Here is a 24185-nt window from a genome sequence, read left to right as displayed (position 1 = left end):
ACACCGTAATAACGGATTCGTGAGGCGTGTGAAAACTCGCTAAGAAAGCGCTGCCTCCGAGATCGCACCAGCGCATTTGCGATCTCGGAATCCACGAGAGAGTTTAGGTGATGCGCAGCCTTCATAAAAAAAATATTGCGCTCGTAGCGAGACCTTGTGACGTTGCTTTTATCCAGAACTTAGGAAATATCCTGTTGTGTTGCATGACTTTTATGTGCATCGAAAGTACCTGTAATATCTCTTTTTCAACACTTCTGTGCCTGCGGATTAACGCACGGACCACCCACATTGTAATAAATCTTATTTGCGCCTTGGTTGGAAGCACTCTCGCTATGTCGGGCATGCGACGCTAAGGCTTCTCACATGTTCTCCTTGATGCTAACAGAAAATTTTTTTTCAAGATTTTACCACAGTAACATTACCGTTATGCCCAAAGGTGCCACATATTCGTGCACAAGGCAGTAGTGGTTACTTGTAGCGATATGCTAAAACGTTTCACTACTTCCTTGCCTCTGTGTTGAATATGTTTGTTGACTGCGCAGTGCTAAAACTGACAGAATCTGTGCTTAAATTTAGAAAATTGGGAAATGATGACTTGTGGTGTCAGTATATTGCAAATCACTCTGTGCACCCTGTCTTTTCTTTTTCTTTTTTTCTTTTTTGCACTGCTTAAGTTTTTTTCTTCTATCAAGTGAATCATTTAGGTGGTACTCGTGCTGTTAAAAACGGGTACTATCCGTTGTTTGGTACCGATTCCTGCTCCCCTCACGCCGTTCAAGATTCCGCTGACGTCAGGAGCGCGTGACGTTTCCCGACATGACGTCACGTATCCAGGTGTAGTGTGGCGTCACTTTGGTGTAGATGCCTGGGTGTCGTGGCTCCCCGCATCGGAGTCCACCCGAGATGACACCGGCCAATTGCCATCTGCCTCCTTCCTTGACCACCAAAGGACCACCGCTGTCACCCTGTACAACACGACGGCAGCAGAAAGAAATAAAAAAAGAAGATTGATTTGATATAATATTTTTCTTAATTTCGGCATCGTCAGTGTTCAGGCACTTCGGAGACAAAACACAAGCACAAAATTGAATGTGATTATGATAACAAAAATAGTGCATTGCGCCTATATAAATTCCGTAAAGAAACATAGAAATGTTCAAGTATATCTACATATTTGCTGCCACAAGCAAGAAGAATAGTGCAGTGGGGGAGCAAAAGTTAATAGACACCACGGCACCAAAAAAGTTTAATTCATTTTGGTACATCCGTGCAACGTGGCATTGTTTCAATGCACTGCATTGGTTGAAAAGCGCACATAGGCTGCACCTATTTATGTTATAGTATGTTATACTACATGACTAGGCTGCGAAGAAAATATGAATTGCGCCGCCTATCTGGTCTGCCGATTTCATTTTACCCGCCTGTACATAACTTATTGAAATGTAGATGTATTGCTCGGTAAAAAGAGCATCTCTTGTTTTTTTTTTTTTCTGGGGGCTACGTACGACTGTTCAGCTGTTACTGCTGCTATTAACGTCAGAACAAAAAGCCGAGTGGTTCTACACCTTCACAACGTTTCTCTTTCGCTTTTCATTGCTGCATTGCCCTTGGTCGATTTGATGTGTTGCAATTGCTCTATTATTATGTACTGGTAGTGGCTTACGTTGAGTTCTTTCTACGCTAAACCCTAAACGGAGCTTTACCTCAAGAAAAAGAAGAACAACTTGTTGACCTTCGTTTCTGGCTACGGAGAGTGCACTTGGACAAAAAGAAAACAGTTAAATGTAATACGAGTAAAAACTCCGTTTGAATAGTAATGAATTCATGAGTATTTTGTTTGTCGAACTACAACAAACTGAAAACTCGCTCCAGCGTGTCAAAAACTCTACTATAGGCTATGTACTAATTTTCCACTGCCTAAATCAGTATTTCATGGTATCGAACGGGCGTAGAAAAATATATACGTTGGCCATTACAGGGTTGAAAGAACAGAGTGCTTACGTGGCACGAGTCGTGTCGGCCGTCCTCGTAGCCGGCGCAGTACATCAGCTGGTTGATGACGCACGTGCCGTTGTAGTAGGTGGCGCACTCGTCCACCGGAAGCACCAGCACGGCGGCCTGCTTCAGCACGGGGCTCATCTCGGCCTCTTGCGAGGGTTTCGGGCGGCGACAGCAAGAAAACCACTGAGTGCTTTGCGGCAGTATCGAGGGGAGCGCTTACTCTTGCCGGCACGCTCGCGAACAGAGTGCTTTGAAAAACTTGAGTGCTCGAGCCGATGAGCAGGCGGGCAATGACCTCACTTTTCTATATCTCTTTCGCTTTTGACCAAATGAACACTTGCACGCTCGCGCATATATGCCTTTTGTGTACAAAATAGGCGAGCTCAAAAAAATACACGCGAAAACATGCGCTCGCGTGTGTAGAGCTCTCGTTCAGTTGGACGGCCTACGGAACAGCAGGAATAAAGCGAGATATGGTTAGGTAGTGCTTTTTATTGACGAGCTCACGAATTTAGTCATGTTTCTCAATGCTCGCGCTCGTACAATGGTTATAATGGTATGACATGGATTGAATGCAGCGAACACGTTTTGAGCGTGAAATAGCTCTCGTGAGATAGCACGCACGCACACACACACACACACACACACACACGCGCGCGCGCATGCGCACGCACGCACGCACACACGCACGCAAAACAAGATTCGAAAACGGTAATTACCTAGGCTAAAGATGTCTTCATGCCTTCTCAACGCTCAGGATTGTTTGCGGCGTTGCAATTGCGATATATGACACTGAAGAAACGAGGTTATTTGCGCTTAGTTTTCAATCTATATGTTCCACGCAAGGCTAACTTCACTGTTAAAAGGTCGATGATCCATTAGAGCTGAAAACATGGCACGTTTCGGGCAAGAACAAACGGGTAAGGAACATTACCGTTGACTGCTGCATTCTCCTGCGGCAACAGCATTTGAGGTATACAAACTTATTTCTTTACAAGTACTTCGCGCTTTTGTCGAACCAGGGCTCAAGAAGCATTACAAAAGGGCGCTGCAGTTGCCTTGACGTTAGGGCGCACTACTTGCACAAAATAAACATTGCGCTCCCCTCCCCCATTTTTTTAAAATTTAATGTCTACCCCCTCGATGCTCCATGAGTTGACGAGATTTGTTCGACTTCAGGAAGTATGAGAGAAAGTGGAAGGGGGTAATGCCGGCTTCTGTACCGAAGTGGTCACTACATGCTTCTTTAACGTTATTATTTTAGTATTTAATCCCTGAACTATTCGCCATGAAGCACTTTTCTACATCTTGATGGCACCGTAGTGCATAAGTCTTTCTCCGGTGTTTTCACCATTTAAAGGATCGCTGATGAGTCAGTTAAGCGCATTCGGTTGATCTGCGCTGCCTCGACTCCTCCTCCTCTTCCAAGGTCAAAGAGAGTCTAGCGCAGAACCGCTCTAACGGCACATTCGACAGGTCGCTTTCCAGCGCTCCACGAGTGCTCTCTCAGTGTATAGTTCTCACTCGGCTGACTGAAATCGAGCGCTCGGAACGCATTCGTATGGCTCGCTGAGAGCGGTTGAAGGCTCTCTGACCTTCGAGCTGAGGGCGCGACCGAGATCCTACCGAATCTCAGTCACCTGGCTGCTCCGATTTTTCTTGGGAGCAGCATATAACGTTCGGTTGGGGCTTGCTTTCTCTGGCTCCAATCTCGACATGCATGCTACAGTATCGCTGCAAATCGGGTTGGAGCGCAGTAGTGACCAGTCTAATGTACCACAAGAAAAGTAATGCAAAAGGATAGAAAAGTTGGGCGAGTTGGTACGGTAACATGATCTCGGATTATAGCGCGAAGTGACTGTAGCGCAAAGTGTCTGCTTCTATAGTCTCTGTCCGTGTCACTTCGCGCTACAATCCAAGGTCATGGTACCGTAAGAACGCGGATATAAGGTTTGGTCAAAAAAGTCATGTGCGGCAGAGCCTCTTACCGCGGGTCGCGCCCCAGCCTGTGACGTAACACGTCGTGTTGTCGGCGAGCTCGGGCAGCTCCTGCAAACAGATCGGCTGCACCTGTCCATTGAGCGTAACGGGCGCGTTCAGCTTGAGCAGCGCGATGTCGTGATCCTTTCGGTTTTCCACCAGCACAGGTTTCTAGAAGAATGTGGGAAAGACGACGAACTTTTAGCGTCTTATCAGTCACAAGAAAACCGTATACTTGCTTCGAAGAGTGCTTGTCTTTCTTCACTGTAATCAGTTTTCACCTGCTCCATGACACACCCTGACCATGTATGCCAGAGAAATGCTTCGCTCGAGATTATCACAAAAGTACGGCAAGATCAACTCATTAAAGTCACTGTCAGCAAGTCAACTCAAGATGTCTTTTACGCAACATTAAAACAATGGAAACTCGCAGAAGAGTGCTCGATTAACATTTCTTTATGATAGCTTATCAGAAAAAAAAAAACTCAAGCTTCCAGAGTGCATTAAGCCTCTTCCAGTCAAAAGCACTCGTAACGTTCATGGGCCTTCACTTGCTCCATTTTTTTTGCCAAAATTAAAAGTTTTAAATACAGTTTTTCCCTCGAATAGTGCAAGAATGGAATTTGCTACTGTCATCTACTTTTTCTTCGCGTGATTTTACTGGTGCACCGAGAACGTCTATTTACTTGCTAAAGTTGTATGTTCTTGCTCTTTTCAGTGTATGAGAATGCATTATTTCACATCTTGCTTGGCCAAACATTCACCTGCAGTATTTTGAAATAAATAAATAAATAATACTTCACACGCGAGTGACAAATGAAAGGGAACAATCATGCATGTACACATGACGAAAATATCAAGATGCGCCACAACGACTTACAAGGTAAAATATATCGCCGGCAATGCCCACGGTACAAGTGCTCTTTAATATACACGTTCAAACAAATTATATTTGTCGAATGAGAACTTATAAGCGGCCACGTTAAGTATGTACATGCACAACCTGGCCAGGTTTGCCAGGCTAACCCCACCTTTAGCAACATCATCACCACTGCCACCACCAACCAACACATGCGAATTTCTCCGTTTTACCGAATGCGATTGAGAAGTACAATCTGAAAAGGCGTTCGCGCGCAAAAGGGAACACAACGAATTGAATAGATCACACAAGTGCTCGTGTTGTCCACTTGCTTTGTCCGTGTACTGTGTTGCTTTTGAACGTTAATCAACGCCAACGCCATATAACCATTCTCATCGGCTGCAATATGTCTTGCCAACAAAGCCAAACTTCTTCGCTCGGGCAGGATACCGAAGTATCAAGCTCACCTTACAACCTACTTTTTGGTAAGACGTGATACAGCACTCCGTGAGTTGGTAAACAAGTGGTACCTTGATGAAAGGATGGGTGTAAGGAAGCTTCATTAACAAAATTTCCCCCATCGCCGACATCACGAGTTTCGCAATGAATTTATCTACTCGTCACCATCATGACCTTAAGATCACCTCCTTTCTATCCTCACACTAATATATTCAAATAGAGCTTTCATATATTTTTTCCTTGCTCCCTTGTTAGTTCGACCTCGTTAACCAATTTAACTCGTTCATTGCCACTGCCTAAGTTTATTGAAAAATATAACTATTTTTAACGTTTTGACTCTTCTTGTCTGCGTTCATGATTTGTTTTGTTTGCGTTGGACTTTCATAAGATCTGTATTGTTTAATTCTCTTTTTTTTTTTTGGGGGGGGGGAATGTACCTAATGCGTTTTCGTTCGTGTATCACATCTTCCTCTATTTCAACTTTTTCAATGTTTGTTCCCCTGGCAACTCCTACTACAGCACATTAGGGCTCCTTTATGTTACAATAAAACATTGCTTATTTAATCTATTTATTAATTAAACTCGTCAGAAGAGGGCAAAACCGACATGAACCTGCGTACTCACAACGGCCATCTGATAACCAGGATGAATGAAGATGGACTCTACATAGCGCAGCTGCTGCGTAGCTTCGTCCTCGAAGAGGTAGTACTTTCCCACGTACACTATCCAGTCCGACGGCTCTCCCCACCTGGAATCGCGCAAAACGATTTGCGCGTTAGCTGACGCAAAATGAAAAGAATTCCTCGCGGCTCAAACAACGCGATTTGGGGCGAAGACTCGCGCCTCTCTTTTATTCGGTTTACGCCCTCTTTCTTTATGTCGCGCTGTTATATTTTGAATCGTGCAGAACCAACTAGCCAGGCCTTCTAGCTTTCAAATTTACAGTTCTTCGTAACATTTTGCTTCGCTGCCGCGCGATATCGGTGCTGCTTGAACGACGTGTTTCTGCAGCTCGTTTTATACTCGGAGCTCATCGCGCTGCAAGCTTAGGCGTTTCGAGAGGCGAGCTGCCACCCGTGAATACCAACCCCTCTCCCTTTTGTTACTATATATCAGAAGACACAGCGCAAATACAAAAAAAAATGAGTTCTGCTACACGGACCCAATTTTCCGACCATCATCGTCATCAGCAGTAGCCTATTTTAAAGTACACTGCAGAACGAAGGCCTCTTCCTGTGATCTCCAATTACCCCTGTCTTGCGCTAGCTGATTCCAACTTGCGCCTGCAAATTTCCTCATTTAATCGCCCCACCTAGTTTTCTGCCGTCATCTACTGCGCTTTCCTTCTTTATTTAGCACCCTTTCTGTACCTGTAATGGTCCAGCAGTTATCTACCCCACGCATTACATGGCCTGCCCAGCTCCATTTATTCCTCTTAACGTTAGCTGGAATATCGGCTTACCCGCCGTGGTGGCTTACCGGCTATGGTGTTACGCTCCTAAACACGAGCTTGCGGGATCGAATCCCGGCCGCGGCGGCCGCATTTTGGTGGGGGCGAAATGTAAGAACGCCCATGTGCCGTGCATTGGGGACACGGTAAAGATTCGCAGGTGGTCAAAATTAATTCGTAGTCCCCGTACTTCATAATCAAATCGTAGTTTCGGCACGTAAAACCCCAGAATTCAATTCAGAATATCGGCTATCGCCGTTTGGCCTCTGGTACACACCGCTCTCTTCCTTTCTCTTGACGTTACGCCTAACAGTTTTCGTTCCGTCGCTCTTTGCGCGGTCTTTAATTTCGTCTCGAGCTTCTTTGTTGACCCCCACGTTTCTGCACCATATCTTACCACCACTAGAATGTAATGATTGTATACTTTTCTTCTCAACTACAGTGGGAAGCTTTCAGTTAGGATTTGGTAATACCTGCCGTATCCACTCTAACACATCTTTATTCTTATTCAAATTTCCTCTTCATGGTCAGGGTCAACTGTGAGTAATTGACTTAGATAAACGTACTCCTGTATAGACTCCACAGGCTGACTGGCGATCCTGAATTATTGTTCCCTTGCCAGGCTATTGAACATTATCTTAGTCTTCTGTATATTATTATTCAACCCCACTCTTACACTTTCTCGCTTAATGCCCTCAATCCTTTGTTGTAATTAATCCCCAGTGTTGCTGAACAGGACAATATCTTCTGCAAACCGAAGGTTGCTCACTCCTAAGCCTTCTCAGCCTAATAGCTCGAACACGTCTTCTAAGCATGCAGTGAATAGTATTACAGAGATTGTGTCACCTTGCCTGGCCTTTTTCTTGATAGGTAACTTTCTACTTCTCTTGCGGAGAACCAAGATAGCTGTGGAATCTTTGTAGATATTTTCAAACATATTCACGTGCGTCCTGCAGGACCTTTATTAAAGGTTTTCCAATCCAATTCACCAACGCCTCCTGTGCTCCTTAATTACGCAATGCCTCTATGACTGCTGGTATCTATACTGGATGAATTGCCTATATATGAAAGCCAAATAGAGAAGTTTATTGTACTCCGCAGATTTCTCGATTACCTGATTGATGACATGGATGTGATCCAGTGTAGAATATCCCTTCCTGAAGCCAGCCGGTTCTCTTGGTCGATTGAAGTCAAGTGTTTCCCTGATTACATCGGAAATTATTTTGATGAATCGTTGAATCAGGTTGAACCACGGCCTCCCGATCGATCTGGGAGGCCGTGCTTCATCTCAAGCTGAATATTCCGCGAGGCGGATCGTTCAACGGGAAAACGCATCGCCACTTTGAGATGAAGGGTGCGAGCTTCCAACCAGGAATAAGTCTTTGGTGCAATGCTTAACTGGCATTCCCTCGCACATTGCACAGTACTGTCTGAGGTTCGTAGCTTTCCCAAAGATAATTTGACGCACTGATCAGATTATGAATGTTATTTGTGGAGAAAGAATACGTACACTTTTCACGGAGGTCTGACTTAACTGGCTTCCATGACCTTCGTCAACTTTATCTGCACACCTAAAGCCGGCTGAAATTTCGCACCTCGCTCGAAAGTGACATCGTTCGGACTTCTGCATAGGCATTCTGTATGCTTCTTTTTTTTTGGAAGGGGGGGGGGGACAGTGATATTTTACCCTGTACTGCGCGTGCGTAAACGCTACCAGATTTTATTTAGGCTCACACTTCCCTGATAAAATACCAGTTGCACGTGTAGCCATCGTGTGTGTCCCCTTCTTCTCTTATGCTCCTTCTCTGTGCGCTACAGTTCAAAATGGTCAACCTATACCAACTCGCCCAGTTTTGCTGTTTTGCTGAAGTGAATCTATCTCCAGGAGAAGCGTTTATCCTGCTGTGAAGGTTGTAAAATGTCACGATATTTATGACGTCAACAGTTTTGCCACAAGAAAGAGGAACTCGCACCCACGTGCGGAAACAGTGGGCCGCCGATACGAGCCACTGCCTGTCGACGAGAGTGGCGCCGCATTTGTGTCCGTGCACAGGGTCCTCGGCCAGCTTGAGCGATGCCTGCCACGGCCAGCTCTCGGGTTTCGCCTTGCTCCCGCCAACGATGTACGCGTCCTCGTCGCCGTGGAAGCGGAATGGGTCTGCCAGCGGTTGGCCACAGGTCTCCGACCCGTTGCCACTAACCTCAGGACCTGACGAGAGCGGACGGGCGCATAATTATCGAACAAAAGCGATGTCGACCACTGGACTGTAGCCACGAAGCTACAAAAGCTTTATATATATGAGCTACGATATCGAATACTCACTTTGTTATGCGCAATGCCGAGTGCTGTTACGCGCAACGTTAGGATGCTGTTGATAAGGAATTTTCGTACCCTTGTGTTTATCATTTATTCTTGTATTGTTTCATATATACCCACTCCTGCCCAAGGCCTGACACTCAAGCCGGCAGTATGTACTAAATAATAAAAATAAATAAATAAAATAAACAAATAAATAAACGGATACAGATTTTCTCAGAAAGAGAAACCCGTGTGTGTTTTTCTTGAACAGCGAAGCTCTCTTTTTGAGATACCCGTATGAGTTCCCTTCCTATAACTTAGTGCTACAGCCGAGTGAACGACAAATCTTTCGCTTTCGTGAACCTTACTCCAGCTTGCGGGCTTCCACATAATTGATCTGCCATACTTGGCTCATAATTAGCGCCAATTATAGCTTCTTGCCGGCAGACACGATGTAGGGCGTTGGGCTTTTCACTTCTGATAAAATTTCTTGGTTGCAATGCCATATTAGAGTCTACTTTGATCTCTACCTTACTAGATGGCGTGACGCAAGTTTTGAACTGCAGATGTTGGCGTCGATATTAGTTCTGAAATAAATAGCTTTGCTTACTTGTTTACCGAGCTCGAGCTGCATTAAACTTCGACCAAATGCATTCTACGTAACTCATCAAAATGAGTGGAAGTGGTTAGTGAAAGAAAAAGAATGTAACCCACCTGCCTGAAGCACAACGTTACAAACAGCGTGTGTCGCTCTACATTAGTACATCGCTGTGCCAAAGCTACCTAATAGCAGTATTATTGTCACAAGAACGTCGGCCACTTACCGCAGTTCTCTTCGTCTGTACCGTCACCACAGTCGTCGTTCCGGTCGCACCTTTTGCGCTCGGCCACGCATTGGCCATTACGGCAGCGTAGTTCTTCCTCCTTGCAATGTTCTACAGTGTATCCGGAAGAGAAACAGAGGTTTACAGCCCAATGGATAATTTGCAAAGATATTCTACGCAAGCGCGAGAAAGGTAGTTTGCAACCGAAATACTGTCGTCTATAGCGACTGGTAGAACAAAGTATTGCTCCCGTTCAACAGCTTCTAGAATTTGGCGGTAGTAAAGGCTGTTGAATTTCCTCTCGGTGGCTAGGTGCTGGTTGTCGGGAAACCACGAGTAGATTTATTTTCTTTTATGAATTCTTCGAAAGCCTTTGGGCTCGCGATTCTTCCTAGGGAGGAACTCAGATGAATAAAAGTAGTCCGGACGTTGGTTTTTTGTTATAGAACAGCTGTGCATGGCAGCCAACTATAATTTGCCTATAGGAAAGTATACTCTGTCGACCCTCTTCTCGTGAATGTAAAAAAGATGGTGCCTTATTCACTTATTATTTGACGCATAACAAGTAAGGAGCAGAAATAAAGGACGCTTTAAAACAAGTTAAATCGCTAAAAGAGACTTGCTCCAGTGCACGTAACAACACCGAGATTGGGGCGCTATAACGTAAAACTATTCCAAACTTTTCTATTCCAATTCTGCTATCAGCCCTCCGCGATTGGTCGAAAGCATTTTTCGACCACCCCCCACTTCACCTGTCTGTCACGCGACGTCACGAAAACCGCAATACCTCCCCATCTGATATGATGCGTGCACACTGATTATGCATGATTTGACAGAAAAAAGAAAAACAGTTATTTCTGATTCGACCCCTTTTCGCCATTAGCCCTCGGCTATTGGTAAAATGTTTTCGGGCTGCACCCACTTCACCTGCCTGTCACGCGACGTCACAAAACCGCACGAACTCACCGCGTCAAAGTGACGTGTACGTGATAAAGATGCATTAATATGCCGAACAAAACTGAATTTTTTTCGGAATAGCCGCAGGCTGCCCCGTTCCGAAAGGAATAAAAGATAGCTGCCGCCGATCGCTGAGACGCTGGCTACTCGCACCTGCTGGAGAGCATGGGTGTATTTGCGTATAATAAAGCTTCTTGCGTGACCGTGTAACGTTTTTAAGCACTTTCGACACGTTTACTACCTCATTCTGCCAACTCTTCTTTGCTGAGGGTCAATTTTAGCGTCATTCTTAAGCTTCCGTTGCATGCCGCCGCGATTTTCCACCAGCCACCACAAGCTAAGTAAGGGAAAGCCGACCAATCGCAGACGCCGGCACCACCCCCTTCATCCGGTTATCGGTTTTCAGTGCACTAGCTCTGCCCTAGTGAATCCCTCGCCACTTGAGCGTTCTCCTCGCCTCTTGTCAGCCAATTAGATACAACAAGCCGCTCAGTGTAGGCAATGTTATTCGTTTTTCAAGCAAACAAAAGGGACCTCCTATGAACGAGGAGAGCGTTTGATTGGTCTGTTCAGACAACCCTATGGGTGACCGCCCGGTGCTTGCGTCAAATTTGACGTCAGGAAATTGGAATAGAAACATATTGGAATAGTTTTACGTTATAGGGCCCGGGGTTTGTTTTCCAACCAGATCTTCTAGTGAGTGGTTTGGCCACTGCACGGAAGAGGGCGCGCACTATTTTGCAAGTTGCCTATTGCCAAACAACAATTCCGGCATAACTCATCCACGATGACTGTCCAAGCATGCGAACAGCCGGAACACGTCACGCATGATGCGTGCCGGGATCCTCTTTCCCGCTTCCCGCCGGAAACGCTACGTCTTCTGGCGGCGCCGCCATGAAGCCCGCGCATACTCAGTGGCACACAGACAGTGACCCGAATTCGGCGTCAGAGAGGTTCATTGAAGAGCGGCGCATATACCACGTGACACATACCCAAAAGCGGCACATATCTAGACGAACGGACAACGTTTTTGATTGTACCACCTTTGGTATCAGCCCACATTTTTGGTGGTACAGTTAGAAAGCCCAAAGAGAACTGGTCTAACAACGCCAAGAACGCTATTTTCATTAGAAGATCTGCGGATCTCACGCGTTGTGGGATCCGCACGGAGCGCGAAGGATATGTCCGTTGGAAATCGGCAAGGAAAGATTGCGGCGTTCTTTTCTTGGTGTCAGGTTAAAGGGAAGCTGAAGAGTCTGTCGAATTCAATAAGACGCTCATATACGGATGCGGGAACCTTATAAACCATGTCGGTAAAATTTGGGTTTTTGTTTTTCAATTAGGAGCGACGTAATCGTCGGTTGAAATTGCGCTGTAGCTCCGCCCCCCTTTGAGTGAGCGAGCGGAGCGGAAACCGGAAACCGTGGTGTTGTGACGTCAACTCTGCTTCGTTCCTTCGCAGCGTCCGCGACCGTGCCTGACCGCGCTTGTTTCTGCGTGCGTGCCATCGTGTATCTGCTTCGATCGACCCTGCATTCCTTTGTTGGTGCGTCTGCGTGTATGTAGAGTGGTAGTCAACGTGCGTGGTAGTCAACGTGAGTGGTAATCAACGTGAGTGGTAGTCAACGTGAGTGGTAGTCAACAGATGAAGGTCGCTACACGTACCGCATGAACCGGGAAGCTTTTCGCGCGTTTAAACCGTCTTTGTAGATTGCCGACAGCTTTGGACAGCGCACAAATGCCGACGATCGCATCCCCGCTTACGTTCCACGAGGAGGCATGCAGGAACACAACACTACAGTTGTTTGACCGGAAACTAGCTCACTAGATCACCGAAAGATCGCCGAGATCACTAGATCGCTTTGGAAAAAACACACTCACTAAAGAGCATTTCCAACACGAGGAGATCACAAGGCTTTGCTTTCGTTCGCGTCTAAAGCACTGCTCGCACCAGCATCGTTTGCTTCTTCGAGAGGCCGGCTCTTCGCAATCGGCTCGTACATGTAGGGAGTAACGCCGAACTCCTCAGAAAGACGCAGTCTCTCTAAATTTTCCATTACCGTCTCAGAAAACAGCACCAAACTACCTGGCACCGCGCTTCATGTGTAGCGGCAGCGGTCGGCAGCGGCAGAGTTGACGTCACGACGCAGAGTTGACGTCACAGGCGGAAACGAGACGCACGAGCTGGGCGTGTCCGCTGCTGCACTTTTCGTCAAAATAAAATATATTTGCGCTTTCTTTCGCTCAATTTGGATACGATATTCGAATTCGGAGGGTTGAAAACCATTATGTACAGATGTTCACTCATTTTTTCTGGAAAACCTTTCAGCTTCCCTTTAAATAGCGCACGCTATGAACTAAGCATAACATTGCTTCTGTTTGAGTCTTTGACTTTCAAGAAAGGCTGAAGAGTTAGCTCCAAGGCTATAGCTGTGCGAGTGGCCAGACGCCGGCTGCGGCAGTCATCCTGCTTTTGGCGAGCGCAGTCGCTCGAAAGCTCTTCTGTTCACGGGACCGCCCCCACTAGTGATTTATGCATCGCTGTCCGACGTAGGCAAACAATCGGTAGATATGTTTGTGTGACGAGCCCAACTGCCTTCGTTTCTCAGCACGTTCCATTCGTCGTGTGTATTTCGGCTAGCCAGTGCACGTTTCATCTTTGCAATTTCTGCGGTGTCGTCGTTTCCCTCGCTGCCAAGAGCACCGCCACGACAATGTGTATCACTCGCTCATTCCCTTCTTCGTTCGCCGTTCACTCACCCGCTGAAACCTTCACTCACCTGTGACGGGAGCGTCGGTGAGGTAGTATCGCGCGACGAACCCTAGTCCCGCTGTGCCCTGCCTTCCGGAGGTGAACACGAGCGTGGCTGGAGTGTTGGCCGGAAGCGCGTAGTCGCGCGGCAGCCAGGGCCCGCACCAGCGAGCCAGAAGCGTAGCGGACCCGTGGTCTTCGAGGGCCGAGCCCAGCGCGACCGGGTTCTGCTGCTTCTCGGCCAACTGCTGCTGCTGCTCAGGCTGAGGTCGCCACTCGCCGGCGTACAGGGCCACCCGGTCACGGACGCAGTCCAGGGAGTCTTGCAGCGAGAACTCCTCGAACGCCAAATTGATTACCTGAGGCGGCAGAAGGTCAATATCAGGGCGCTAGCTCTATACTCTCGTTTTAACGCGATAGCGTTAAGGAGCTCGTGTCGCAGAAAAGCCGGTGTCGTCGGCGTCGGGTGTCGGCGTCGGCGGCGTTGACCGTGAGCGATAAATCACGGCAGGCGCTTCATAAATAAAAAGCAACTTCCAAGATTGGCCCGGTGGGAATCGAACCCAGGTCTCCGGAGTGTGAGACGGAGACGCTACCACTCAGCCACGAGTTCGATGCTTCCAAGCGGTGCAAACGCGCCTCTAGTGAATGCGGTGTTGCCTTCGAAACGAGCCGTGGAAAGTTATACTGCGGTGTATATCGGTAATTATGAACATGTAACGTACAGAAGTCACAATTACACGAGTTGCGAAGTGCGTTTCCGCTGCATTTCTTCTGCGCTTTCCGCACACGCAGAGCCATCTTGCGGCAAACACAGAAGACCCCCTCCTCTCAATGTACGGCGCTGCCCCGACAGGAGGCGCACCGCGCGCGCATTGGGACCGCTGCCAGGCGCGTCGCAGGACTCCCTCTCCCCTGACGACGCTTCGCCGTGCATCCGGTTTAGATTACTATCTATCTCTCTGCCCGTGCCGATCACGACGTTTGGCTGGCGTAGATCGTTTTTGAATTTGATATACACGTGCAATAACAGCATCTCTAGTCCCGGGGCCGGCAACTATATTTCCTGGAGAGGGGGGGGGGGGGGGGGCACGAGAAACTAAGACTATTTTGAAGGACCGGACCGAACTAAATTCTGTGCTACTTTTATTGTTTTGGCTCCTCCTCCCGGTAGAAATATGTTGCGGTGAGATTATGGAAATATGAATCGGTACATTGAAAACGCCAACGGAGCCATTTCAACAACAAGGAAAACGGTTATTTAAGATTACTACCTTAACAGAGAGAGCGGAAGAGTGGAGTTGAAGATTAATATGCAGAAGACAAAGATAATGATGAATAGTCTGGCAAAGGAACAAGAGTTCAGGATCGCCAGTCAGCCTCTAGAGTCTGTGAAGGGGTAAGTTTGCCTAGGTCTATTAATCACAGGGAGCCCTGATCATGAGAAGGAAATTCGCAGGAGAATAAAAATGGGTTGAATCGCATAGGGCAGACATTGTCAGCACCTGACTGGAAGCTTACCATTATCATTAAAAAGGAAGGTGTACAATGAGTGCATTTTACCAGTGCTGCCATATGGGGCAGAGACTTGGAGACTGGCAAAGAAGCTTGAGAACAAATTAAGCACCGCGCAAAGAGCCATGGAACGAAGATTGCTAAGCATAACGTTAAGAGAGAGAAAGAGAGCGGTTTGGATCAGAGAGAAAACGGGTATAGACGATAGTGTAATTGACATCAAGAGAAAAAAAATGGAGCTGGGCAGGTCATGCTATGCGCCGGTTAGATAACCGTTGGACCATTAGGGTTAAAGAATGAGTACCACGAGAAAGGAAACGCAGTCGAGGACACAGAAAACTAGGTGGAGCGATGAAATTTGGAAATTCGCGGGCGCTAGTTGGCATCGATTGGCGCAGCGCAGGGGTAATTGGAGATCGCAGGGAGACGCCTTCGTATTGCAGTGGACATAAAACAGGCTGATGATGATGATGGTGATGATGATGATGATGATGAAAGAAAAAATGATGAAAAGTGTGAACTACAAAGAAATCAAATGATACAAAAGCGATATGCCCGCAGCTGTGGTCCCTTGCACAGCAAAAACCACAGCAAGGTTATGTATGTATGTATGTATGTATGTATGTATGTATGTATGTATGTATGTATGTATGTATGTATGTATGTATGTATGTATGTATGTATGTATGTATGTATGTAAGTAAATGTCGAAGGCGATTCAAGCTTTAGTTGACATCGATCAAATGCAATATATTCCTGAGAGAGTTGGGATTGAGAATGGAGCCCGGAATACATGGAGCGTTTTTGAGGCGATTTTCGCCTCACGGCGCCGATTTGACGCCCGGCGTCGCGAAAAACGCCCGCCGCCGCCGATCAGGACCGGCTAGATTTTGACGCGGCGCGCACGCGTCTGACGCTACCGGAAGTACCTGTCGGAGTCACTTCCGCCTGTTTTCGGCGGGAGCGGCCAGCCGTCTCACCGTTCCTCGCCGTCCCTTGAACACTTCGCGCGCGTGCGCTGGACAGCACTATGGCTACGTCAGCGAAAGCATCACGCGTGGAGTTTAACGACAAACTACAGACATATTAGTGGGGTATTTATTGAATAATTTATTAATTATAACACAAGCAAACAACATCTAAGCATTGTTCGTTCATTTAGTGGTAGCCAAAACATTTTTGCCTTGTCTGGCCACACTGCGGCGGCGTTCGCTGCTCGTACACCTCATGTAGCCTGGCCGGCGTCCCGCCAGCGCGTTTATTTTTTGGCGCGCGATAATCGCAGGAGAAAAACGCCCCATGTAGCCCCCGCTTTTAACGCGTCATCCCTCGCTTGAGGCGAGTAGGAAGGGCGTAGGACTCCTTAAAATTCTTAACTGCGCTGTTTTCGAAATCGGCCCACATTTTCAGTCTGCAATGTCTCCTGGATCGGCCCGGTACAGAAACTAGAAATGCACATACCCAGTACGAAAATGTGGGAATAACTCGCCAAAAAACCACTGTCTTCAAATTTTTTTTCTCCATGTCCACTTTGCTCTGGCACTGCTCGTCTCTGTTGAAGCGTGATGCGGCATCACGGCAATAAGGGACGTATTGCCGTGAAGCTGCATTCGGTGGACCTTTTCTCGTTTTACTCCATGGTACATCTTCACTGCAATGCGTTACGCATTGCCGTGAAGTTGTACCAGCAGAATTCCCCTATCATTCCCAATTCGCACTGCTAGCACTGCTAGGAATGAGTGTGATCATTGCAGAAGTTTACTTTTTTCGCAGCTTGCCCAGAAAAGCGCATTAATCGCGAGCAGATGTGCAAAAAAGGTGGGCTGTTGTGCCCACCGATAATTCGCAGAAAGGTATGATAAATCGTAATCGACGGGTGATGTCTAACGCCGCATCATGCAATCTTCCTACACCCTTTCGCCGCACTCCGCTTCGAAACATACGATAACCTTACATTTATCGGGGCCCACCTTTGTCAGGTACTTGAAAAACTTCCGCCTATTTTCGATGAGTAGCACTCGCCTTTTTACTGGTTTGACATTCGCACTAGCGATGGATCTGCCTCCATTGTCTTCAATGCGACGCACTGAATGCTTTTTTTTTTAGAGAGATAGAGAGACAGAGAAAGCGCCACATTTGCTATTTCTTTATTGTATGAGGCTGCGATAGTGCAGAAAAGGTCACGCGAATTCGTTGCAACGTTTCTGCGCAATAATGCGTCTACGGTCTACACGTATGGCGACCAGGGCACAACCGAGGAGGACGTTGTGGACATACGAGCTAGCAACGGTTGGTGCATGCAAACGCCGGCAAACTGAACGAGTTACCGCGTACGCCGCGGTTAAACCACACCAGTTTGTTTTGCACCAGCGCGTACATTAACTTTCACCGCGTTAATTGGCCCTCCGCGTAAAAGATTCAGGCAATTGCTCCGCACGCTCAGAAAATTTTCAGTGGCGAGTTAGCGGTAAGTGCGAGAGAAATGCGCTCGCATTCAGTGGCAACTCTTTAAGAATTTCCGGATCCAAGAATTAGACTTCGTTCACCACATTGCAAAGTTTTTTTTTTTTTTTTTTCAGGAGTTCCTTCGACACATGCCCTGCATCTTCTAGGACCGAAGTGGAACTGACTGTAGTCGGGAGAAGACCACCATCTGTTGCATCGTATTCATTCATTCATTCATTCATTCATTCATTCATTCATTCATTCATTCAATCAATCAATCAACTTTATTTCCCTTGATATAAGTTGCGTGACAAGGGAAATATTTACCTTGCCATGCAACTGGCCGCTCGCGGCGCTTTGTGCGTATTCAGAGGGTTCTTTCACGCTCTGAAAAACACTTTTATATGGCGTGCACATATTGCGGAATAGAAACCTATGTCGGGAGTTCTTTTCAGGTTGGCATCTAATTAATTACTTGAGAAGTTGATTCATTAACACGAATTATGTAATTAGCCGGAATTCAAAAGATAATTCGAGTATCCCCAAGCGACGGCAAACATTACATTGGTTCTGTCCGGCTAGGTGGCATTTGCATATATTTAAGTCTTTGTGCATGATAGTTGGGACAGCCTGCATATCGCAATTCCACAGGCGATACCTAACACCATATTAACGCTTCCTGCACCTTGTCTAAGCACTCCACTTCGAAACATCCGATAGCCTCATATTCTATATACAATATACTCACGTTTTCTATATACAATAGACTCCCTTTAAGATGAACTCGAAGGGACCATGAAAATTTGTTCGTATTATAAGAAGTTCGTCTTAACAGAAGTGCCCTCCAAAAAATAATTGGCAGCATGACCAGGTGTATCCAAATATCTTATTTCAACGCGGTAAATGAAGTAGACTTATAACGGGAGAGAATGACATAAAAAGCATTTATACAAACTGTCTTCAAGTGGTACTCTTGCTTGGTTTCATCCAGTCTGTGCAATGCTCGTGCAAACGCGCAATGCTCCTAGGGACGGCAAGAGAACGCAACCGATGGTTGGCGAGGCGGCAGAGAGAAAGGATGGCGTCTGTGACCGGTGGCGCAGTCGCGATGGAGCCTGAAGGACCCCTATGATGATGCGAAGCTTCATACGAACCATCTTTTTTCGTTTGTTTATTTATTTTTTTGCTATATTTTCACCGGATCCAAAGAACTTGTTCATATATGGACAAGAAGTGGAATTGAGGGGCCCGATATTTTTTATATATATATATACATATATATATAGTGTATTTCACATAACTTGAGCCAAGAATTTAAACATGAAAAGCGCGTCTAAAGTGAATTGAATCGAAGGCACACTATATGCAATAGCCTATAGTAACTCAGACAATTTTTTTATTTTCCCCATAACGCATTAATTAATTCGGTTTAATTACCCAACCTTTCAATTACTGGCTGAGCACCCAAAGTATGATACGAGATTTGTAGAGCACTTTCAGGAACCACCAATCGAGTTGTTTCCTTTACGATACGTCTCACGTGGTCCTTTTTCTTGGGTTGCAAAAAAAGCCAGCAAAATATGAAAAAAGAAACACGACGGAACGTTTACGCAGTGGTATTGTGCTGCTCTCAAGGGTGCGTTCGGTGAACAAGGTCGGCTGCATTGTGACTGGTGACCGGGAAGGGCCAGGACGTTCTTTATCTCATCGGCAGCGCTCAGCCAGCAAAATGCATTTTCGCCGTCTTCCATGGTTAAATTGAAATAACAGGAATCAAATCAATGGAATTCTACAGATGTATAACTGAATTTCTGCTGAATTCACTCCCATGCCATTATGCACATGTGTGCATCAAGTCATACGATGCTACAACGTTGTTTTTCTCACCACAAGGTGGTCGAAAATAATCACAAATTAATTAATTAAACTACTGCAGTGTGCCTCATAATAATACGAGCTTGGCACGCAAAACCCCAGAATTTAATTTTCTTTTTCTCGCCACTTACCTTGCCTGGCAGTGTGCGCAATGTCCACATACAGAATACGCCGGCAGGATACTTCGCAATTCCATCAAAGTTTGGGCTCAGGATGTACGTAGGGTCATTGTCAATGATATCAGGCCCGAGGGCACCCTTGCATGCTCTATCAGCATCAGAAATTGCAGGAAGGTTCAAACTGCGAGAAAACACTGGGCCAGCTAAAAAAGAAGCAGGTGGGACATATTACGCAAGTTTTTCTTTCATTTTCATGAATGCATGAAAAAAACAACTAAATTGTGATACTGTCTGCATACAAACCAAGGCTAACTATCTATACAGATGCCAATTTCGACAAACAATTAGCATGGTGTATGAGGATCACACAGTTCCACAGCATTGAAATTAGGACTGGTCTGTCTGCCAGCAATAGATGACTACCATCATTTCTGGAGTTCAGTGCTCGTTTCAACAGAGCTATATAATTAACTGTTAATGATTAATCATGTAAGACTAACAAGACCCTCATAAAGCTTGAGAAGCATGGTTGTACAACGTGTACAAACTACACCAGCCAGCCTCAGTTGCTTCGTAAGGCTATAAGTACATAAAATATTGACAGCAGCATTGTCACTGCTGCAGCCAACAAAGAACTCACACAAGATGACGCTGTTCATTTTAATATATATTCACAAGCCCAACATGCTGACTGTACATGGGAGTCCGAGATCATGCTTGAAACATACATGTCCATACAAATCATAACAGAAACAACTACTGCCATGCGACATGAAAATGTACATCATCAACGCAATCATGCAAGTTACGCTTTCAATCTCTTTACACTTAGTGCACTAGCCTCTTTGCACATAACAGCCTTCGTTTCTGCATCATTCTTAATAATTTTCATCGAAGGAAGAATCAAATATCACCTACCAGAACAAAGAACTGCGACGGCTAATGCGAGGAGTTTCATCGCTGAAACTAGGCAGCTTCAATGCACCTCTTGTAAAAGAGAGCATGCCGCTGCCACACTTATCTTATCATGGTCGAAATTCATTGTCTGACAGAGGTAATGGAACGCGGAGTTGAGTGATAACTGAGATAAGAAACAATGCTTGTAAATAATCGGGCCAATTAGACTGCTATGCAACATCCACTGCAATGAACGTCATCAAGAGCAGTTAGAGGCCTTCGTCAGGGGGTTAAGAAAACATTTGTGGAACAGATTTTGCATGACAAGGTTGGTTAGCTGAAATGGGCTATGTCGTCCTACATGCTTACTTCTCGAGCTCGCACTGTTTCCATCACAATATTTACATAATTTCATTACTGTGCTATCTTACAGGATTAAAAAATGTAATTATTGTTGAAGTTATGAAGCAAAATGAAAAAAATGTGTAGATGTTATAAATATATACCCATGACACAAGAGATGACATGATTGCTAATAAATGGCACACATGTTCTGCTACAGCGCTCAGCTTATACATGGCAAAGATATCTGACACAAGAGTGCAGCGAAAATAACAGTATAAAAACAACAAGCACGTGCAAATGATCCATGAGAAATGCGAATTGCAGGTCAGAGACTTGCAACACAGGAACTCGGGCAGCAACAACTGTTTCACTAATGGTCGCCCCAGTTTCATCATGTTCATCGAGGTATAGTTGAACCTTGTTTTAAGTAATTACATCCAACACAAAAAATACATTTTCATAAGCATACATATTCGCCCCGTGCCGATATCAGGATAAACATTGTAGATTTAATGTGTTACATCCAATAATTAATTGTATATGTGTTCGTTACACTGGGATTCAACTGTGTTTGGCACTCCTCGGCATATGTGTTCCAAAATTTTTCCCAAATCAGCAACTCCCCCCACCACCCCTGCTGTTTTCAGTAAAGAAATACTTCTCAGAATGCTTAACTGCATGTGATTATTGTAATAGGCAGTGTACTAGATGGCACATGACCATTTTCAGCACTCGTGAATGATAACTGTTGTGCTTTGTGCTAATAAGCGTATATCAACAGGCACTTCATCAGAGTACCAGCCATGACACCAATGGTGAAAATGTATTGCAGCATTCTTCTTGTCATCAGACAACTATGCAATCATAGCCACGATGTGAAAGCCATGGCTGCCTACATTGTAGTAAGAACATTTTCAAGCTTGCTTAACAAGCAGTGGCCATACACAATTTTGCATGCAAACATGAATGCATGACTTTAATTGACAAGTGCTGTTGAGTTATCACTGTTGTCTACTATGTTTTGTTTTTCATAATCACTGCTGATAGCAGCTTCTTGACATCATGTCTTGGTAGTAGCAACTGAGGTTTCAGTTACCCATGTAAGTTACCCATACCCATTACATTGGCTATGATGACATACGTAAATGGTCTTGCGTTGTGCAAATTTTACTGTTTTAATGTCAAGAAAAAGTGAAATTTTCTCAGGCAAGCCTTTTTTAAAATTTCATGCAAAGAAATGTACCTGAAAGTTGCTGCAGCCAATGTACTGTGCTGTGAGCTTTATTTATGTGAATCATGATATGCAAATTAAAATTTATGCGGTAGGTACAATAGCACCCCCAATACGCTGTGCACCCTTAGCTCTTGTACTTTCCTTGAAATGTGTCAAAATGAAATCAGTTATAAAGATATTAAAGACACCAAAAATTGATTCTGCCACTAGATAAGATTATGGGAGAAAAAAAATATCTTGTACAAGTCCCTAGCCATAACATTCACTCCGGGCGGAGGATTCTTTTTTTGGCCACTGTTTATCACTTATGGTAGGAAAACATGTATAAATACCATGCCATCATGAACCACTGCACACAGATTTTAGTCAAACACATTATGTTCTTTATCAGCAAAAAAAAAAAAGACCATTACCACAAAAGGTACCTTAAGAGGAAGCTTTAGCTTGGGTGCTCCTATGTAAATACATGTAAAAGGAGAATTCATCTTTCTCGTCAACCACTGCACCAAATTTGACAAGGTTTGTTGCATTTAAAAGAAAAGCTTAAAATTTAGTGACTGTTGGTTTTGAATGTTTATTTAGGTCGTCAATTTTAAAAATCCAAAATTCACAGGAAACGAAACTATCAAGTTTACAACCCCGTAACTTAGCAATGAAAAGAGATACCACAATACTGTGAGTTGCATGTAATGGTACATCTGAAGCAGGCAAAATTGATATGTTACACATGAATCTCGAAAAAATGAGTAGTATGTAAATACAGCTTTTGCAGAACCCTTATTCACAGCGTAACAAATTCCTGTAAGACATATGATGACATATCAAATTTGTCTACTTTCAATGATCTCATGGATGCCGTCTACAAAACTGCGCTATCTGTTCTTGATCAACAGCTATTAATTTGTACACTTCGTGCTTCTATATATATCAAACTTTCGAATTTCTGAAACTCCTTTTAACAAAATTCAGGCCCTAAATCGAAAATCCACTTCCAACAGTCACTAGAATTTAACTTTCTCTCTCAAATGCAACAAATTTAATCAAGATCGGTTCAGGGGTTATCTCGAAAAAACGTTTTTGCGTTTTACAAGTATTTGAGCAGGCCGCGTCGGAGTTGGGCCCGAGCTAAAGCTTCCTCTTAAGTGAGCCTGCGGCTTTCAGTGTTGGTGTTATCGGGCATGACGAGTGCTGCACCTATTTAAAAGCAAAATACATTTGTAGTTGCAGACATGCAGCACATGACAGCTATGACTCTCTCTTAAGTCTCTGGCTTTGCTAGAGAGAGGACTTCACGATTTTAAGAATTAGTGTTCTTCATCGCACGAGTAACCAGCGTTCATCTCGCACAACACAAACGCACCACCTCACGGCTTGAACTTGACGAGTGGTATGCTCTTGGTCGAGAGGCAGCGGTCGCACACCCACTCAGCGTAGATCTCCTGCGTCAGCAGGTAGAACGCAGCGTCCGAGAGGCCCGTGCAGATGCGGTGGAACCAAAAGTTGCACCCGCTCTCGCACAGGATCCCCTGTTCGTTTTCGTGCACCTCCTTGTGGCAGACGCCGCAGGGATATATGGGCGGCGCGTTCGGGTTCTGCGGGTTGAACACCATCGGCTGATCGGGAGGGTAGATCTTACCCGAGGACATGGGCATCGGCTTCGGGTGCATCGCCGCCGACGGTGGCATTACGGGCCCACCCGAAGGCGGCATCTGGGGTTGCGAGACGTTCGGAGGCTGGTGCAGCATGGCGTGCTGCGGCGGTGGCCGCCGGTGCAGGTGGCTTTGTTGCTGCGACGTGACGGAGTCGTCGAAGGGGTTCGAGGCGACGATCGTCTCCCCGTAGCCCGTCATCGGGGGCGGTGGCACCAAGTCCGGAATCGAAGGGCTTGCCTGAGCCGCCGGTGTGCGACGCTTCTTGGTGGACGGGCTCTCGGGCTGCAGCTTCATGTCGCCCGGTCCACCTCCAACGCCGCCCGAGCCGTCGAGGTCGGCGTCCTTGAATTTGTTCGCTCCCTTGCGCTCCCGAGGCATTCTGAGGCTCTTTGCTTTGCAGATCTCGTCCGCCGGGTTCAACGCATCGTAGCAAGATGTGAAAAGCGTCTAACGATCGAAGGGGCAAACAACACCGGTTGACACTGCTAGACACGTGATCAAGTACCACGTGATGCTAAACAA

At 45.8% G+C, this 24185-nt stretch overlaps 2 protein-coding genes across 2 annotated transcripts; both read right to left on the bottom strand.

Annotated features, from left to right (window-relative positions):
• Positions 1-88: 88 nt before the first annotated feature.
• LOC135903723 (transmembrane protease serine 9-like) lies at positions 89-20544 on the bottom strand. Its single transcript, XM_065434110.1, has 9 exons — positions 20454-20544; positions 19548-19738; positions 13610-13940; positions 9873-9983; positions 8727-8958; positions 5924-6047; positions 3990-4152; positions 2002-2147; positions 89-965 (listed from the first exon to the last, which is right to left on the bottom strand). Exons 1-9 carry the CDS (start codon positions 20491-20493, stop codon positions 792-794), a joined length of 1512 nt encoding a protein of 503 aa, XP_065290182.1. The 5' UTR covers positions 20494-20544; the 3' UTR covers positions 89-791.
• Positions 20182-24179, bottom strand: LOC135903727 (protein pygopus-like). The gene has a single exon (XM_065434116.1). The coding sequence runs from the start codon at positions 24039-24041 to the stop codon at positions 23376-23378; it is 666 nt and encodes a 221-aa protein (XP_065290188.1). The 5' UTR covers positions 24042-24179; the 3' UTR covers positions 20182-23375.
• Between the last annotated feature and the right edge of the window lie 6 nt (positions 24180-24185).

The sequence above is a fragment of the Dermacentor albipictus genome, chromosome 9, assembly GCF_038994185.2.
Source record: "Dermacentor albipictus isolate Rhodes 1998 colony chromosome 9, USDA_Dalb.pri_finalv2, whole genome shotgun sequence".
NCBI classification, from domain to species: domain Eukaryota; kingdom Metazoa; phylum Arthropoda; class Arachnida; order Ixodida; family Ixodidae; genus Dermacentor; species Dermacentor albipictus.
This window is presented reverse-complemented; position numbering and strand designations above follow the sequence as displayed.

What these genes read in the sequence shown, in the direction of transcription:
- LOC135903723 (XM_065434110.1), bottom strand. Translation starts at nt 20,493, where the DNA reads ATGAAACTCCTCGCATTAGCCGTCGCAGTTCTTTGTTCTG. An exon ending in CGTCGCAGTTCTTTGTTCTG is followed by an intron (nt 19,739 to 20,453) that starts GTAGGTGATATT and finishes CTTCTTTTTTAG; the next exon opens with CTGGCCCAGTGTTTTCTCGC. An exon ending in TACAGACGAAGAGAACTGCG is followed by an intron (nt 8,959 to 9,872) that starts GTAAGTGGCCGA and finishes CGCTCTCGTCAG; the next exon opens with GTCCTGAGGTTAGTGGCAAC.
- LOC135903727 (XM_065434116.1), bottom strand. Translation starts at nt 24,041, where the DNA reads ATGCCTCGGGAGCGCAAGGGAGCGAACAAATTCAAGGACGCCGACCTC.